At 40.8% G+C, this 18,259-nt stretch overlaps 3 protein-coding genes across 4 annotated transcripts; all 3 read right to left on the bottom strand.

Annotated features, from left to right (window-relative positions):
* Positions 1-1,232: 1,232 nt before the first annotated feature.
* gmpr (guanosine monophosphate reductase) lies at positions 1,233-7,892 on the bottom strand. The gene is made up of 9 exons (XM_077008620.1): positions 7,561-7,892; positions 5,264-5,383; positions 5,015-5,098; positions 4,176-4,349; positions 3,977-4,058; positions 3,642-3,748; positions 3,246-3,288; positions 2,964-3,123; positions 1,233-2,345 (listed from the first exon to the last, which is right to left on the bottom strand). Exons 1-9 carry the CDS (start codon positions 7,645-7,647, stop codon positions 2,165-2,167), a joined length of 1,038 nt encoding a protein of 345 aa, XP_076864735.1. The 5' UTR covers positions 7,648-7,892; the 3' UTR covers positions 1,233-2,164.
* Positions 7,893-8,343: 451 nt separating this feature from the next.
* Positions 8,344-13,094, bottom strand: LOC143516786 (tissue alpha-L-fucosidase-like). Its single transcript, XM_077008613.1, has 8 exons — positions 12,559-13,094; positions 11,112-11,249; positions 10,890-11,027; positions 10,558-10,663; positions 10,262-10,462; positions 9,932-10,122; positions 9,353-9,452; positions 8,344-9,203 (listed from the first exon to the last, which is right to left on the bottom strand). The coding sequence occupies exons 1-8, from the start codon at positions 12,909-12,911 to the stop codon at positions 9,072-9,074; spliced, it is 1,359 nt and encodes a 452-aa protein (XP_076864728.1). The 5' UTR covers positions 12,912-13,094; the 3' UTR covers positions 8,344-9,071.
* A 1,018-nt stretch (positions 13,095-14,112) lies between these two features.
* LOC143516785 (tissue alpha-L-fucosidase-like) lies at positions 14,113-18,084 on the bottom strand. 2 transcript variants are annotated; one of them, XM_077008610.1, is made up of 8 exons: positions 17,413-18,075; positions 17,188-17,325; positions 16,956-17,093; positions 16,586-16,691; positions 16,290-16,490; positions 15,358-15,548; positions 14,762-14,861; positions 14,113-14,639 (listed from the first exon to the last, which is right to left on the bottom strand). In XM_077008610.1, the coding sequence occupies exons 1-8, from the start codon at positions 17,757-17,759 to the stop codon at positions 14,508-14,510; spliced, it is 1,353 nt and encodes a 450-aa protein (XP_076864725.1). In that variant the 5' UTR covers positions 17,760-18,075; the 3' UTR covers positions 14,113-14,507. The 2 variants fall into 2 exon arrangements, with proteins under 2 accessions (XP_076864725.1, XP_076864726.1); XM_077008611.1 differs by lacking the exons at positions 14,113-14,639; positions 14,762-14,861 and adding an exon at positions 14,916-15,229 and having other exon boundaries at positions 17,413-18,084.
* Between the last annotated feature and the right edge of the window lie 175 nt (positions 18,085-18,259).

Raw genomic sequence — 18,259 nt, 5'->3', positions numbered from 1 at the left:
TTCCTGGATTTTATGGTCCCTTTCTTTGATGGTGCTTGCCGGTTTTCTAGTTAGAACTTATTTCATTATTCTGAATAACTAAACAATATTTGATTCAGGTTGTGAACAAAATTGTTTAAAAAAAGAAATCGTCTGTATACCAGTACAAGTTTATTGTTTCAGTATACACGTACTAATAAAATTACAGTGCCAATAGCGAAATGTGGGCTTTTTGGAATTTGTGAAACATTGCTCTGTTTATTATGGCTATTAAACATGGCTGCATTCATGATGATAAGAGAAAGAATAAGAGTTCTTATTTAGCTGTGCTCTAGTGATTTACTAAACACAAGCTTCTGTGAAATCTAATTAAAGAGTTGAAAACTTTACACTGTATATTCAAACAACGTTGTCCTAGCATACACGAATACACACAGACATCAGCGGGAGTAGCAGTGTGACTTCATCGAAGCCCTGGTCAGGCATTACTGAATCTGATAGGGCTCTCAGTTATACTTTGTCAACAGAGACCTGTTGCTAGGAGACCACGCCCCCCAATAGGTACCATGTTGTCCATTAGTGAAACAGCTCTAGTGCTGAGGGAACCACCCCACTCTTCTGCTCCTGATGGAGGCAGTGATGGAGCGAGGGTGGAAGTGGAGGAGGCTGTCATGAGTATCAGCCTCCATTAGCAGCTGGCCCATTCATTTAAATAAGTGTCTGGGAAAGGCGTAATCAGATCTAATCAGACAGCAAAAACCATAACACTCTGTGGAGACCAGGCAGAACACAATTAGCTTGGCACCCCTAAACAGTAAACAATGCAATTTAAACTTTGGCATGTAGGTATGAATAGCAGCAATAGTATGTGTATGTGTATAAATGATGTCATTTTGATCTATATAGCTGATATGTGTGGGCCACAGTTATGAAAGAATGGTAGTAATTATAATATAAACTATGCAATTATGCATATAAACTCAGCAACATAGTTCATAACTGAAGCAAGACAAATCCCCCAGACAAATCACTGCCAATTACTGTGTCTGGGAGGAGAGGCTTTGCATGCGCTAAAATGTTTAGGAAACCAGAACCTCTAGTCTGGCATAAAATATGAGAGGAGCAACTCAGCTGTGGAACTCTGTGCTCAAATTGTCCTGCGAATATGTATTACAGTTAGGTTTCATTTTATAGAGATGAAAGCAATGGACTTCTGAAATGATTTTGTAGAATTAAGGCACTCTACTCTAAAATTGTTTATTGATATACCTTTATTACTTCACCAATTACACCGTCACATTCACCAGTTCAACATAAAAAGGCGTGTTTCCTGATTTAAATCGCACAGACCTAAATAAAGAACACAGACAGACGCTGCGGCATTTCTCTCCTCTGTAGCCGTGTCCTGCCACACCCAGTGTATGTTCATGGAGGAAACGAGCCAACAGAAATAATACAGTATGTTGGGCACCAGCCTCCACTAAAATCAAGTCAATGTTACACCACACACCAAAAGGTTTAAAGCACTTGGAAGCTCAACCAGTATTTACCATAGTAACCATGTAGTACTTGTAGTGTATGAAGAAAACATATGAAGTAGCAAGCACTTTATTCTTTATCCTTTATTCTTTCTAAGCCTCCTGCAGTCTCATATTTTTCCAATGGTAACGCTGGTGCATAGTTTGAGTGAATGAATTCCCCGGCATAGCACTGTTAATACAATTCCCCGAAGGACTTATATGACGAGTCCCTATTCTATTCGCTCATACTTAGTCACTCAATGGCATGTCACGGTCTATGCTTGAAGAGCTTAAAGCCTTATGCTAACAACAGGCAAATCATGCTTTAAAACGGCTGCTTTCTCAAGGGAAAAGTGTAGCAGTACGGCATGGGTCCTGAGCAAGAGAGAAGGAATTGTGTGCATGCGAGGGTGTGTCTGAAATTTCCCGGTGAACCCTGTACTCGAGGGGCAAGCACAGATCTGGAGATCCTGGTTGACGCTGAGGTACGATAGGCTGTATGCGTGTCTGACCCGCCCCCTTATTCTACTCACAGGGTCAAGGCAACGGGTTCCCCTACTCTGCGGACGCTCTGGCCGGCTGATGCGTGGAGTGTGGGGGATGCTCTTTGCGCGTGACCCTGATGGATGGTCTGCTACAGGATGGGTGAGACTGGCTGCAGGACTCTAGCCGAACATCTGGCTGGACTGCTGTGTGACTCTGATGAAGGTGGTTCTGCGACCCAGCTCCTTCAGCTTGGCCGCCCCCACGTACGTGCACGTGGACCGCAGGCCGCCCAGGACGTCCCGGATGGTGTTCTCCACGTCTCCTTTGTAAGGCACCTGCACGGTCCTGCCCTCAGATGCTCTGGGGACACAGTGATCAGGACGCAAGCCCATCAGCATGCAATGCCGTTCCAAAAATCACGTGTCAATTAATTAATTAATTATTAATTCATTTCTAATTAATAACTTAAAAATGAATGAATATTAAATCATGGTCAATTCTTTTGTGCTTCTTTGACTGTTTTTTTGGCTACTCTCTTTACTCCCAGAGATCCCATTCAGTTTCAGTTATGATGAGGGCGTGGCTCTGTTCGGCCCATCTGTGATCTCACATATTTCCGAATGTTTTGGAAGCGTTTGTCATGCCGAGTTTTTTGGCAAGTCTCAAGCAGAGTGTTAGGGAACCGAACCATAATTACTATTAACTGGATGTAGTTATGTAGTAAACATACATAGTAACCATAGTAAGTTACAATTTCTTGGTTAGTTTTTATATCTAATTTTCAAGAGATAACAACAACAACAACATGTTCTGCAGTCCAAACTGCCGCGTCATTGCTCTGACGTCTCTAACCATGTCTTTCACTTATAATGACCTGAAGCTGCACTTTGGCCATACAGGTCAGCATTAGGCCAGGTATAGAGCCTCTCTAATGCCCAGTATAGAGCCTCTCTAATGCCCAGTCCTACTGCTCCTCACCTGTACTCTGCCACTCCACCTACATATTTCTTCATAGCTGTGTCTGAGCTCATGCCGTAGAACAGCTTGAACTTCTTGCCGTCCTTCTCAATGATGTCACCAGTGCACTGGTCATGCCCTGCAAGCATGCCTCCCAGCATGACGAAATCTGCCCCAGCACCTGCAGGTCGGCCACACACACACAAACACACACACACACACACACGTGATGACATGGCAGCAGCTGAGTTCATATCCTGATCAGCCTCATCAAGCGAACATCCACCTGGGAGTAGAACTTACCAAACGCCTTGGCCACGTCCCCTGGACAGCTGCAGCCTCCGTCCTAGAGATGTGAAAGCATAAACAGAGATCCAGGAGTAGTAACTCTGTGTGTGCTAGTGTGCTAGATAAACACAATTCATTCTATTTGTTATTATTATTATTAGCATTATTATTAGTAGTGGTAGTAGTTGTAGTAGCATGTTTTTATTGCCTTTAATATTCTGTAGATAACTGTAGACTCTCCACTGACTGTAAATTCCAAATCTCCAACTCAAGTTAACCTCCTTCTGATTTAGAGATTTAAAAAATAAAAAAACTAGATGCTGCCCTCTTATGGTAAAGTAGGTCAAGTGCAACTTCTTGCAACTAATCCCCTTTCATTACGAGAATGAGTTGTGATTATGCCAGACTCACAGAGATGATATGTCCTTTTAGTCCATGAGCAGAATCTGCACACTCGATAACAGCACTTAATTGTGGGTAACCCACTCCGGTCTTGATGCGGGTGGTGCAAACGGAACCTGTGTACACATTTTACAGCCTTCATTTCTTTGGACTCTCCATTTAAAGCATTCACAAAGATTTAGGGAACTCCTTATGAACCAGTGGACCCTGAGAAATCATTCAGACCTTTTCTATGTTGGAGCATGATTTAAATGACCTTACCTACACTGCAGGTCTGCACAGCGGGAGGAAACAGTTTTAGTGTTTTGCTTCATTATGACATTATGAAAATCAGGTGTGCACACCTGGTCCGATTCCAACTTTAATAATGTCGGCTCCAGTCAGAATCAGCTCCTCCACCATCTCTCCTGTTACCACATTTCCAGCCTGCTTGGCCAGTCAAAACAAAAAAAGCATATTGTTTGTTTTTGTTATTTTTAAAACTGAGATATCATGCAGGAATATACTATATCATGATATGAGAAGAATTTTCATCTCTCTCACCATGATTGTGTGGTTAGGGAATTTCTCCCGAACTTGTTTGACAAACTCTACAAAGTGCTCTGAGTATCCGTTGGCTACGTCCAAGCAGATGTACTTAAGAAGCGGAATTGCTTCAAGAATGCTGCACAGTTTCTCAAAGTCTGCCGCCCCACTGCCCGAGCTGGCTGCCACATGCTGAGGACGAGAGGTGAAGAGGTGAAATGGTGCAGACTGCAGATGGCCATAGTGCCACAGCATCGACACTGAGGCAAACACAAAACAATACTCCAGACTCATAGCCCTCAGTGGACATGGTTTAAGAGCCAACACACAACATTCCTGTCACGTTACACGTGTGTGTGTATATGTGTAGTCTGCGTCCATATATGTACTTCCTGTGGGTGTGGTTGTTTGTGTGAGTGTTCACCCGTCTCGATCACCCGTAACGTGGGGCTTGTTATGTGTATAGTATAAATTGTGTGTGATAGTCATATCCCGTGCTCAAATGTGTTGAGTCTATTCCTCTGAGCTACGTTTGTAAAGCACTATACACAATGTATCTGTAATAAAGCTGCGTGTTTTGAGAACGCTCGCCTTCCATCCTGCCATACGTCATATATTACACTTCTATTTCCATGGCTCCAGTTTTGTTTTGTCCATATCCCTAAAACTTAGCATTTATGCTTACTGCTGCAGTTTGCTTTTAAATCATAAGTATATTAACTTACATACTAATCTTCTATAACATGCCTTAGTAATGTTTGGAATTTAAGTTATCTGTTTCCTATATAACACTAGAAACTACAAATACTGCAAAAATCAATCACTTGATACAGAATAAAAAATGTAATGATAATTACCTCTAAGCATTCTGGATGATTGGATGCAAATGTTTTCCACTCTTCCAGAGAGTAGTGTTTGTGGATGGCAGTGAAGAGTGTGTGCTGAGAAAAAGAATAATCAAAGAGGTGTCATGACACACAAGCCTGTTCAAAGTGAATGTAATATTTCCCTTTTTAGGGTTCCAAAACATGACCTGGTGCCGAATCAGATATAAGACATTATGGTGACGTTTGCACACTACCTGAATATTCTGAAGAGGTGCTCACCTTGCTCAGTACCCGGGCCATCTCAAAAGTACCTGTGGTGTCCATGTTAGCTGCAATGACAGGGATTCCATTGTAGGTCTGTTTCGAGTTGCGGAATGTGAAAGTCCTCTGCAGGTCCACCTTAGCAGGTGATAAAAAGAGCAACTACATTAGGCCAGACACACACACACACATTACACTCTTATAAGCTCTTATATAAGCTTCACAATGCTGGCTCTCTTAGTGTGTGGCAATAATGCAAAACTGCTCTCTGCTTTAGAGACAGATTCACAGTGATGTTCAAAAGTCCAAGTCAAGTCACGAGTCTTTTGGCAAGAGTCCAAGTCAAGTCTCAAGTCAATTCCAGAACCTCAGTGACGTGAGGACCGCCATTCAAGAAGAGTGGGATTCCGTGACTCAGCAGAAAATTAAGTTGACTTGTGAACAGAGTGTTATTGAGAAATCCACATTATTTGTTGAGGTATAACCACCACTGTTGTTGGCTTTTGTTTCAATAAACTGTTTGAGATGAGAAAATCACCACTGCATATAATATTATGGCATATACATGTATATAATACATAGATAATATGTATAATATTTAACATTAACATGAACTTTATACGTTTTACAGAATTTTCACTCAAAAGCCAAATAGCCCTAACTTTTGTGAGTAGTGTGTAACTAGTTGGTGGGGTGCAACATGGTTGGACGGCAACATTATACGTTATTCATGTGTGAGGGCTATTTACATTGTCTGCTGAATCATTTAGAAGAGCTGACTGAACTACTCTGTGGGCTGTAACCTGATGAAACACGCTCTTCCTCTTTCCATATCTTCACACACACACTGTCCTCAGATTAAGCAATATAATGAATCCATAGCCACACCCTTTGCAGTGGCACTGAGCATAATTAACAGAACCATTTACCAAGTTATTAAATGCTAAATATGAGGTTAACGAATGATAACCTATGATTGGCTAAGGTATCTAAAAATATATATATTTTTAAACAGGTACTATAGACTTTTATCAGTTGTTTTTTTGTGCAGTGTGTGGTGAGCTGAACATTGTGAAAAATCATACTATTCTTGTGCTTTTATATTCATATAATTCCATTGTTCTGCCTTGTCCTCCTTGGCCTGTGTATCATTCATTGTGTGGTTCTGATCAATCGAATCAACCAAGCAATAACACGGTCTGCTGGATTTGACGTCATCCTGCAGTGAAATGCAGACTGAAAATGAATCTTCTGATATGCACGTGATCAATGGCTGATGTGGTCTGATTATGAGCCAGCACCCAAATGTAGCCTTACAGCACAACCCTTCATTTGCTAATAAGCAAATTTATTCTATTTCTGTCCTCTAAAGCAGGTTAAAAAAATTTATTGATTTGAACTACATCTACTACAGCTACTGGTGTTTTTCTATGTATTTATTTTCTAATCTCGACAATCATATTCCATTTGATTCACTACTGCTTCTCCACCTTTGTGTTTGATTGTCTGCTGATCTTTGACTGAGGAAAGGAGCAGTGACAAACAAACTGACCATAGTGACTGTGTTGCTTGTTCAACCCCACAATCGAGGAGAATATTGCAAAAAGAAAGAAAGAAAGAAAGAAAGACACCTGTACATACAGCCTAAAACCGGACTGGTCAGGTGAAAACTGGATAGGTGGCCATCCTAGTGTCACTGAAGGAAACTTGCAGTGTATTTTACCATGAACAAACAATGTGGCTGTTAGTTCCTCATATGCTTCATATGGGTCTCACATGTGTCTGCTAGATATAAAGGTCATTTGCCTGGGCTACTTCAGCAGTGTGGAACCTGTTCTCGTTGACATTTAGCACACAGAGCCCTTCCGGCCTATTTTTACACACATTCTCAGCGTCTCGGCACACTGGCTCGGCTCATGTTGCTGTATCTTAGCAAGATCAGTTGCCACCATAAATTGACCCTATCTGGGCTGTATTCAGGCTACATTAGCAGCATAGAATGAATGAGAAATGGGAAGCTCAGATGAGACGCAATAGCAAGGTGCATATGAGCCCTTTTCAAGTGCAGCCTCATAAGATAAGTCTAAACATGGGCCTAAACAAAACCTTGCTAAGTTAATATGTCCTCAGCAAGGTCAGTTCCACTTCTAGCTGCTCTGTTACACACACCCGTAAACACCAGTTATACACAAACACAGCACTATACTTGAAACCTGATTACATCCAGTCAAATTTCACTCAGCTCTCAAATTTGAGTTAAGCTCAGTGACACGGCTTTCCACCCCACGGAGACGAGCAGAGATGACCAAACTTACCTCAGACCTACTCTTCAGGCTGCTCCTCTTTGGTCTGAACAGGACATCTTTGAAGTCCAGTTTGAGGTCTGCATCAACCCTTGGCATGGCTGAAGGCCTCAGTGCGAAGGAGATTCTTCTGAGCTGGGCCGGTGCGGTTACTGGTACACGGCTCCAGCCACCAAACCCGAATCGGCAGAGTCCCAACGTATTTATAGCGTGGAGAGGGCCATCCCAGCCCGAGCCCTCATGGCTTTATTTGGTGAGGCCCGTGCTCTCCCTCTCTCCTCCTCACTGGCTCCTTTCTCCCTGCTCTCCCTCTCTCTCTCCTTCCCCCTCCTCTCACACTGTGCAGAGTGGCAGCAGCAGTAGGCGTGTTTCCCATCTGGCCAGTGACACACACACACACACACACACACACACGCACTGCGGATCAGCACAGCACTGCAGTATGCGCACCAGCAAATGGGCTGGGGCATTACCCCCCATCCCTTCATCCCTCCCTGGGGGTATGGGAGGAAAGGATGAGACAATTAGAGAAGAGAGGAACTGAGGAAAAAGGAGGGAGATAACAAATAGGGAATAATCTATATCACTAGCTTGTTTGGTTTTTAAATAAAGTATAAAGGATTGTCTGAATACACATTATTATTGTTGTAAACATTTTGGGGTGAAATAGAATTTTTGTTGCCATATTTAAAAAATGACTACAATAAAGCGTTGATAATGTTTCCATGATAACAAATATCACACTTAAGGAAAATAGGTATAACATTTACTCTGGCTGAAATAATAAACTCAGGGTGAAATATAGGTTTTTATTCAAAATACAAAGCCTGACATTTCAGTCAATATACATAGACTTCACATGAGCTATGTAGCAAAAATAAAATACAAAAAGTACACCATTATTATTCACCATAGACAAATTATTTTGTAAGGCACTTAACCATAGACAAATTATTTTGCAAGGCACCTTACCCCAACTGCTCTCTGGGTGCCGGACTAGGGCTGCCCACGGCTCTGGGCATGTGTTTACCACAGCCCCCTACTGATCACTTGTGTGTGTTCTCAGTGCACAAATACGTAAATGTGGAGTACTAATATTGATTGGGGTGAAAATCATAATTGACAATGTGGTAACTTAACTCATTCCTATCTGTAACCCAGTTCTTCCTACTCCAAGGCCTGCAACAACTCCATTCCTTACTTATGCATTTGTAGTGACAATGAAGACTTCCTCCAGAAAAGCACTAAAATGCATGAAGATTTTCAAAACTGGTTTTCCTAAGGAAGTCACAGACGTTGCTTTTGCTCATGTTTTGCCTATTCAGAGAGTGTATGCACTGACCTATAAACAATCTACTATTAAGGCAAGAATTCCTTTGGTGTTGACTTATAATCTCACAAATTAAACAGTGATTACTATTATATTAGAGATGACAGTCTGCATCCCTTTTTAATCTCAAATAGATGAGTGAGGTAAGAAACATCATACATTCACAGACACTCCATCTAGTTTAAGGGCTCAGTTAAGACACTCCTTCCAGTTTAAGGGCCCAGGCTCCTGCAGGCGTGAAGGGCAGGTTTGGTAGAAGAATGATGAGTCCAGTTGAATGCAGAGGAGCCCACTTTAGAACCTCAGGACTCCCCAGCAGAGTCACCTAAACACAGGAGGGAATTAGGACACTTAATCCCAATATTTAGTATGGCAGAGCTATGGCTTACGACTGGCTTCTTTTAACCAATTAAAGGTCACTGTTTCTTCACAATGTAAAATATTAGTGCAAAAGTGGATTTTAGAAATACACACCACAGTCTTCTCAGATGTTATGGGAGAAAAGAGTTGGAATGAGTACTGCATTGGATTTGTGAGAAAGATGGCATACACTGTAGTGTTTTTGGAAGTGTACCTATAATTGGGGAAAATGTAAAAGCAGATATACCATTCAAATAGATACTGTGTTAGAAGCAAACAAAATGACAATGGTTTCTCTTCTGCTTGTGAAGATATCACAAGCAGCGTGCGACCTATTTTCCAAGAACCGAAACAGTGCCAAAATGTAACCAACTACTTCCTTTTGTGGACTATTAAGGTATCTGTAGGTAACACGTGATTTCAAATATGAGGACATCAGAAGAGTCTCTGAGTCACTCAGTTGTATGGGGGAATACCATTAAAAACCTGACTTTCATATGAATGACTATTTGGACATCCTCCTGAATGGTGTAAGCAAACTTCTGTCCTAGTGAAAGAGTTGCCATTTACATTATCTGAGACAATGACACTGCATCTAGCACAGCAAAAATTCTAATTTGAAGTTCAGCAGAAAGCTTAAATATGTGTTAAATGGATGTAATTAAATCAAGTTAAAAAATTCTAAAGACTCACCAGACTGGCACAGTGGCATTCTCAATCTGCACCCTCCATGGTTTAGTGGCATATATGGCCTCTCCATTTATCTTCAACCAGGCACCTATCTCTCTGAGACGATCCTCAAATACAACTGGAATCACACCATCTGATGCAGGCCCAATATTCAGCAGATAGTTTCCTCCAAAAGTCACTGTATTGACAAGGTCCTGCAGTGAAGAAAGAAGAGGTTTGCACTGCTCTAACTACTACACACATACTTCAAATACATTTATTATTTTGCCAGCCAGTTCACTGCACTTTTACAGTTTACAGTGGTTGGTTATACTAGATTGCAACTAATTTCACCTTTATAACGGTGGGTAAATCCATCAAGTCATGAAGTCTCATGTTCCTACGGTAACCCCAGGAGAGGGTGTCTACTGAATTGCACTTCTCCCATTTGTGTTTGGGCAACTCCGATGGGGTGTACTTGTCAGCACAGTTGTAGTAACCGCCATGTTTACAGTAGCATCCAGCTCCCCATCTGTCATTGACCACAATGGTGTCCTGCAGGGAGCATTTGTGACATTGCAATTCAGAATTGTCATGCAAAGTTCAGATAAAAAGTAAGACAGCTGTGATCACCAGATTATGTTTCTCACCTTCACTGGACTGTCATTGTAGAGCCAAGCTAAGAATTCTGTGGAGTTCCAGTAAGTGTCAGGGGCTTCCCAATCCCCATCTGACCATATCAGTTCTGGCTTGTACCTGAGATCACAAGATACATCAGCCAACAAACTGCAAACTAGAACTGCATCAACAGGTATATATCCTACCACATATGAGAAAGAACAACCATTAATGTGCAACTTATTACTTTCAATATATGACATTTAAGACAATTTAAACAACCATATTTCCATCCAGCAACCAACCAGATCAGTATTTCCTAAATCCATTTAAAAAGAGGTTACATAAAATTACATCAGTTTACCTTGTGACCAGGTCATACAGTTCTGGCATGGCTTTGTAATAAACAAAATCTTGGGTCTTGAAACCAGATTTCTTGTCATTTAGATAGACAGGGTTGAACCATTCATACAAAGAATGGTAGAGTCCGAAGTGTAAAGAGCTGGAATGTATGGACAAACAAATTAATAATATATATAAGACAATGATTATATGATAATAATTTATTAAGAAACTCTATTTACACCTTTTATTCTGAATGGCCATTGCCAAATCCCCCACAATGTCTCTGTGTGGCCCGTTATCAACAGAATTCCAATTCCATGAAGTTGGAGATCCCCAGTTAGTGAATCCTTCATGATGTTTTGAAGTGAAAACAACATATCTGTGCAGCACAAAACATAGTGAGATTATTGCCATGTTATTAGTTGAAGTGCAATTAAAATTTCAGCAAGAGGAGAGGGTTTCAGCAAGACCAGGAGATGTCTTGCAATTCCTGTGCCCTTGGAAGCAGTGGATTAGTGCATGTTAAACTAAACCATTTCCTTGTCATTTAGAAAGCATCTGCTGATCAATGTGATTTTTCTGACATTTACTTTAAAGTTGATCTGTGCATTGTTTAAGAGCATACAGCTGTGATTAAAATACATTTACATACAAATACATTATTTGTATGATGCTATGCAGATTTTTCTAACATAACATTTAAGCATTGGCAATACCTTTAAAAATAGCATCTATTATTCTAATATTGATATTAAGGAGAATTTAGAATAAAACACACTCAATTATATCTGAAGTGGACTGGACCAAAAAATAAATAAAAATCAAAAATCTTTTCCAAAGAGACGTGCATACATCATCAAACTCTTAGCTCGCTTATAACACTTCATCAGTAGTAACTTAGCCCTGAGCCTTCTACTCGAATAAGTGGGGTCTTTCAAGAAAATCTTTCTATTCAATTCAGGTCCAAAGATAAACTGAATAAAGAAATATTCTTCTGCTGGGTTGGATTAGAATCTGTCTGTTAAGACAAATTAAGACCAAAGTTAAGGTTTATCCAGTAGAAATGCCTCTCTCTACTCTTCAGCCACTGGACAGTGTTGACTATTGGATAATCTTGATTTTGGACTTAAGTCTCTGTTTGAAATATCTTACTATATACTGCATACTGCATACTGCACTCAGAATATTCTGTATAATGTTCCCCGTAGTAGTATGCAGTGTCCAGTATGCGACAAACACAAGTCATACTATGAGGTCACATGACCGTTGGTAAAGATTTGTTGCTACTGTTGCGGGATGCAGAAAATGTGGCGGAAGTAGTACATTATCCGGCTATCTAAAAAGGTATTTATCGCAAACTGAATGCTCAATTGTTGCACAATCAGTACGCGAATAGTATGTGAGCGTGATGTGACTAAACTCTTTGCGGACTAGTCCCATGATAAATCCACAGAACATTTGTTTAGTAACAGCCTATGTGCAGGTCCTGCTGTTAAAGCACTTATGGTTGGTTTATTACTCCGGTTTACTTCAGCAAACAGCAGCTAAACTAATGACAGAACAATACCACAATTATTATTATCATTAATAATTATTACAAATACATTAATACTTAATTATTGTTTTAATTATGCAATACAAAATGAATGGTTGTAACGTAAATTAGCATAATTTTGCTGTTTACTTACTTTGCTCCCGAGGCTTCCAATATTTCGGCCCATCTGTCCGGATCAAATAACTTTGCAGTAAACATAGGTGCAAATTCCGTATATTTGAACCCAGGAGGATAGTTCTTGGCCATAAACAGAGCATAAATGGGATCCTTTGACCCCTGCCAGAACCACCAGAACCACTCACTGAACTTGCCGAACGCGGGCACAGAAAACACACCCCAGTGAATGAAAACCCCGAACTTGGCCTCATCGTACCAGTTCGGAAGAGGTCTGGCATCCAGGCTCTTCCAGTCTGGGGTGTATTGGGCTCCAGCCGCCGATACACACAACACAGTGAGAAGCACCTGCACCCCATCATGTATCCTCATGGCTGAAGTGTCAAAACAGAAACTTAGACAAGTAACTTGGACACTGTCACGCAGAAACAGTTAAGACGGTCACACTCGGACGAAATTAAGAATACTCTCTTAGAGACCTTACAATACTCTTGACTGATGAAGACCGGTTTGAGAGGTATGTCTAGGCAGGTGCTTTTCCGCGTTGATCATATGATTATTAAACTAGAAGTTTGCACGTCATTTGTGCGGTACATTTGCGCATTTAAGAAACATTTGGGTGTTACTGGGCAGCACGGTGGCTTGGTGGTTAGCACGTTTGCCTCTCAGCACTGGGTGGAGTGGAGTGGAGTATCTGAGTGGAGTTTCCATGTTGTCCCTGTGTTTGCGTGGGTTTCCTCCGGGGTCTCCGGTTTCCTTCCACAGTCCAAAAACATGGAGCTTAGGTAAATTGGCAATCCCAGACATTCTCCCTGAGTGTGTGTCTGTGTCTCTCCCTGAGTGTGTGTCTATGTCTCTCTCTGTTCAATAAACACAAGTTGTTGTCTGAGTGTGTGTGCTTGTATGCCCAGTGGTGGATGGTGCTCTGCCACTAGGGTCTGTCCTCTCTCCCCTTCCTGCACCCCATTCAGTCCCCCAGGGGGCTGTGGATCCCGGTAGAGAGTACGCTGTGCGCAATTGGCTGCCGCTTCTCGCCGGTGTGTGATTGGTTGTCTGTGACGTAGCTGTGTTTACGATTGTAAAGCGCCTTGGGCGTCCTGATAAGGCGCTATATAAATTGAAATATTCATTCAAATTGGCTGAATTCAGATTAATCTCAATGTTATGTGGTTAGGTAAAAAAAGATGCAACGTCTTTTATGAGCGTTACTCAAATGGTTAAAACTTTCACAACGAAAGGTCCCGAGTCTGGTCCATCAAGTGAAGCAGCCACCTTATCTCTGACCGAGAAAACCAAACCAAATGGCACAAGTAAATACGTAGCATTAATACTTTTGTTTAGATTTTAAGTGGCCGTTTGGTGGTGGGCTGTTGCAAAATGTTCTAAATCATTGGCTTCTGTGCAACATCTGAAATATTTGGTCTGTTTACTCTAATTCTTGAAAATATGTGAAATCCTTCCGGTCCGATTTCCCATGACAATCATTCTGTACCATAACACCTCCCAAGAAAAATTTGCAATGTATGATGTAGGCCCTATTAACATATATAATTAATCAAAAGGAAACAGATTATTTTTTACTTCATAGATACAATAAAGCTGTTACAAAACTGTATTAAACTGAAATGCACACATCTGTGACTGACATATTTTAGCCAGTATCCAGATCATTTAAAAAATCTTACTTTTAAAACAGGTTTTCAATAACAATCATTTAAACAAGATTACATTTCCCCCCAACTAACTTGTTCAGTGAGGGCTGTGTATTTAGATTCAAAGTGCCTTTGCTACAGGTTTTATGGGAGACAATGCAATAAAATATTTCTAAACATTATGTAGAGAATATCTGATAAAAATCAAAGTTTTGAGAGTGTTATAAAATCAACTAAATTCTTAGATATCTAAAAAACCTAGGTAATTCATTAACATCATACAGTCACACCCACTCTATCCAGTTTAAATGCCCAGTTAAGCCACTCCTTCCAGTTTAAGGGCCCAGGCTCCTGCAGGTGTGAAGGGCAGGTTTGGTAGAAGCACAGTGAGTCCAGATGTATGTAGAGGAGCCCACTTTAGAACCTCAGGACTCCCCAGCAGAGTCACCTAAACACAGGAGGGAATTAGAACACAGTCCCAATGTGGTACAAGAACTGTGGGTCACTGATGTCTTTACTGTTAAAACAGCACAGAAAAAAGGAATGGAATAATCAATCAAGAATACACACCACAGTTTTATTGGATGTTATGGGGGAAAAGAGCTGGAATGAGGACTTCACTGGATTTGAGAGAAAGAAGGCATATACAGTAGAGTCTTTGGACGTGTACCTGTAATTGCAGGAATAAACACGCTGCATTTTATATATTAAAATCAAACAACGAGCTAAAATAAAACCACCAGAAATTTGTTTCTCTTCCGTTTCTGAAGACACAGAACAATAACAATCCCACAATTTGTTGGAACTGAAACTGATGCATCTTGCATCTCTTGGGTTTGCTATCTGGTTGCATTATAATTTCCATAATAAAAAGTGGTACTATCCGAGGTCATACATCACATGTTGCTGAGTTAGCCACTAGATGTTTTTGATCAAGCACTTCCGAGTGTTATGAAACATGACCGACTCCCTACTGCCATGTGTCACTCCAGGCATCCTATTGAATGGCATAAGCAAACCTGCCTGTCTGTGAAAGACCTGCCAAACACATTTGCCAGAACTTAGACTACAACTACTGCAACTAACATTCAAACATTAAGCCTAGCAAAAGAACAAAAGTGTTGTGATAAACCGGGGTGTTGTTCAAGTCCAAACTGCAGACTCACCAGACTGGCACAGTGGCTTTCTCAATCTGTACCCTCCATGGTTTAGTGGCATATATGGCCTCTCCATTTATCTTCAACCAGGCACCTATCTCTCTGAGACGAGCCTCAAATACAACTGGAATCATGCCATCTGCTGTAGGCCCAATATTCAGCAGATAGTTTCCCCCGAATGCCACTGTATTGACAAGGTCCTGTGATGAAAAGAAAAAAAAGTTAGAACTGCCAATGATTTCATACAACTAGCGATTTTATCATTATTTTTCAGTAATTACAGTACATTTCAACTAATTTCAGTTTTAAAAGGGTGGATAAATGACATCACTGAGGTATGTTGTTTTCAGGGTTGCATGGAATTTTTTGAACAGCACTGATTGGACACAGACTGCACTGTCTTCAATATATTGAGCTATTTAAATACATTTGAAAATGTTATTATTTGTTAGTGGTTTTAAATCAGTTTTTCTTTATGTAAATGATTTGGTGACTCTGCACAGAACTGCCATATATCAACATGAGCAGTGTTAACCACCAGCTTTGGTTTTATAGGCCTATATTGACTTGTCTAGCCTTTTCCAGCACACATTCATGTCTCATTTAGAACATTTGAAATACATAATAAAATGTAGATATTAAATCTTATCTTGTCAGCAACATGTTATAGTCTATCTACTGTCTAATATTTGTCCTTTTGAATGCACATTTGCATCAACCCCAAAAAACAAAAAAAAAAATACTATGAAAAGCATGAGTGTTTCAAATTATTGGCTTGTCTACTAATTCCATCAAATTATTCTAAGTCAAGCAAGCTAGACAAACATTCAAGCTGACCATGCAGTAAAGCCAAACAGTAAGGATTTTAATTTAAGTTGTCTGTTACTATTGCTAGTGTTTCTCAAGTATAACCCTGGTTATTAGATTGTAACTTATTTCACCTTTATAGTGGTGGGTAAATCCATCAAATCACCCAATCTCATGTTCCTACGGTAGCCCCAGGAGAAGGTGTCGACTGTAGTACATTTCTCCCATTTGTGTTTGGGCAACTCCGATGGGGTGTACTTGTCAGCACAGTTGTAGTAACCGCCATGTTTGCAAGAGCATCCAGCTCCCCATCTGTCATTGACCACAATGGTGTCCTGCAGGGAGCATTTGTGACATTGCAATTCAGAATTGTCACGCAAAGTTCAGATAAAAAGTAAGACAGCTGTGATCACCAGATTATGTTTCTCACCTTCACTGGACTGTCATTGTAGAGCCAAGCTAAGAATTCTGTGGAGTTCCAGTAAGTGTCAGGGGCTTCCCAATCCCCATCTGACCATATCAGTTCTGGCTTGTACCTGAGATCACAAGATACATCAGCCAACAAACACCAACTAACACTAGAGCTTCAAATGCACACTAGCTTTGCATCACCAGACATACAGACTAAAGAAAGACAAATTAGAAGGATTACAGACTTTGTCAATAAAAACCATAATGTGAGGACTGATAGCCAGATTTTCACTGTAGGCTACATCTGCTCACCTGACAGTTAAGGTTTGTTTTAGCTTGAACTCGTTTTCCAAATCTGTTTAAAGAGACCTCACATGACATTGGCTTACCTTGTGACCAGGTCATATAGCTCTGGCAGGATTTTGTAATAGATAAAGTCTTGAGTCTTGAATTCATTTTTCTTGTCATTTAGGTAAAGAGGATTGAACCATTCAAACAAGGAGTGGTAGAGTCCATAGTGCAGAGACCTACAATGCATATTCACAAACAGATAATTACATTTGGTGTCTTATAATGAGCTAACAATCGCACATAAACATACAATACAGGTAAGACAGGTACTTTTTTGCCCGAACGGCCTTGGCTAATTCCCCCACGATGTCTCTGTGCGGCCCATTATCAACGGAATTCCAATTCCATGAAGTTGCGGATCCCCAGTTAGTGAATCCTTCATGATGTTTTGAAGTAAGAACAACATATCTGTGCAGAACAGAACATTGAGTGAAGTTTAAAAGATCAAACTGATCAAACTCCAAAAAATGCTCAGACAAACCTCAATTTACTCACTTTGCTCCTGAAGCGTCCAAGATTTCAGCCCATTCATGTGGATCGAAGAACTGAGCATTAAACTGAGGCGCAAACTCTGAATAGGTGAATCCGGGAGGATAGTTGTCAGCCATAAAACGAAGATATGCGGGCTTCTTAGCCCCCTGCCAGTTCCACCAGAACCACTCACTTCCGAACGCGGGCACAGAAAACACACCCCAGTGAATGAAAACCCCGAACTTGGCCTCATCGTACCAGTTCGGAAGAGGTCTGGCATCCAGGCTCTTCCAGTCTGGGGTGTATTGGGCTCCAGCCGCCGATACACACAACACAGTGAGAAGCACCTGCACCCCATCATGTATCCTCATGGCTGAAGTGTCAAAACAGAAACTTAGACAAGTAACTTGGACACTGTCACGCAGAAACAGTTAAGACGGTCACACTCGGACGAAATTAAGAATACTCTCTTAGAGACCTTACAATACTCTTGACTGATGAAGACCGGTTTGAGAGGTATGTCTAGGCAGGTGCTTTTCCGCGTTGATCATATGATTATTAAACTAGAAGTTTGCACGTCATTTGTGCGGCACATTTGCGCTTTTAGGAAACGTGTTACTGATAAATTATCTGCGGAATTAAGTTTCATTTCATTGCTATGTGGTTAGGTAAAATGATCCAGATGCTTATTTCAAGTAGCGATGGAAGAAATGAGGCCGTTGAGTGAAACGTGCCGCATCTGAAGCGACTGTGTCGAAAAATTGTTCGAGATTTGTAAACATTTATATAGTATAAATATAGTATATAGTATATGTATAGTATATCGTACTCGTTAAATGATCTGGGTACACTCACGACCAACAAAGATACA

The sequence above is a fragment of the Brachyhypopomus gauderio genome, chromosome 6, assembly GCF_052324685.1.
Source record: "Brachyhypopomus gauderio isolate BG-103 chromosome 6, BGAUD_0.2, whole genome shotgun sequence".
Lineage (NCBI taxonomy): Eukaryota > Metazoa > Chordata > Actinopteri > Gymnotiformes > Hypopomidae > Brachyhypopomus > Brachyhypopomus gauderio.
Note: the sequence above shows the minus strand (reverse complement) of the source record. Positions and strands in the feature narration are given on the sequence as shown.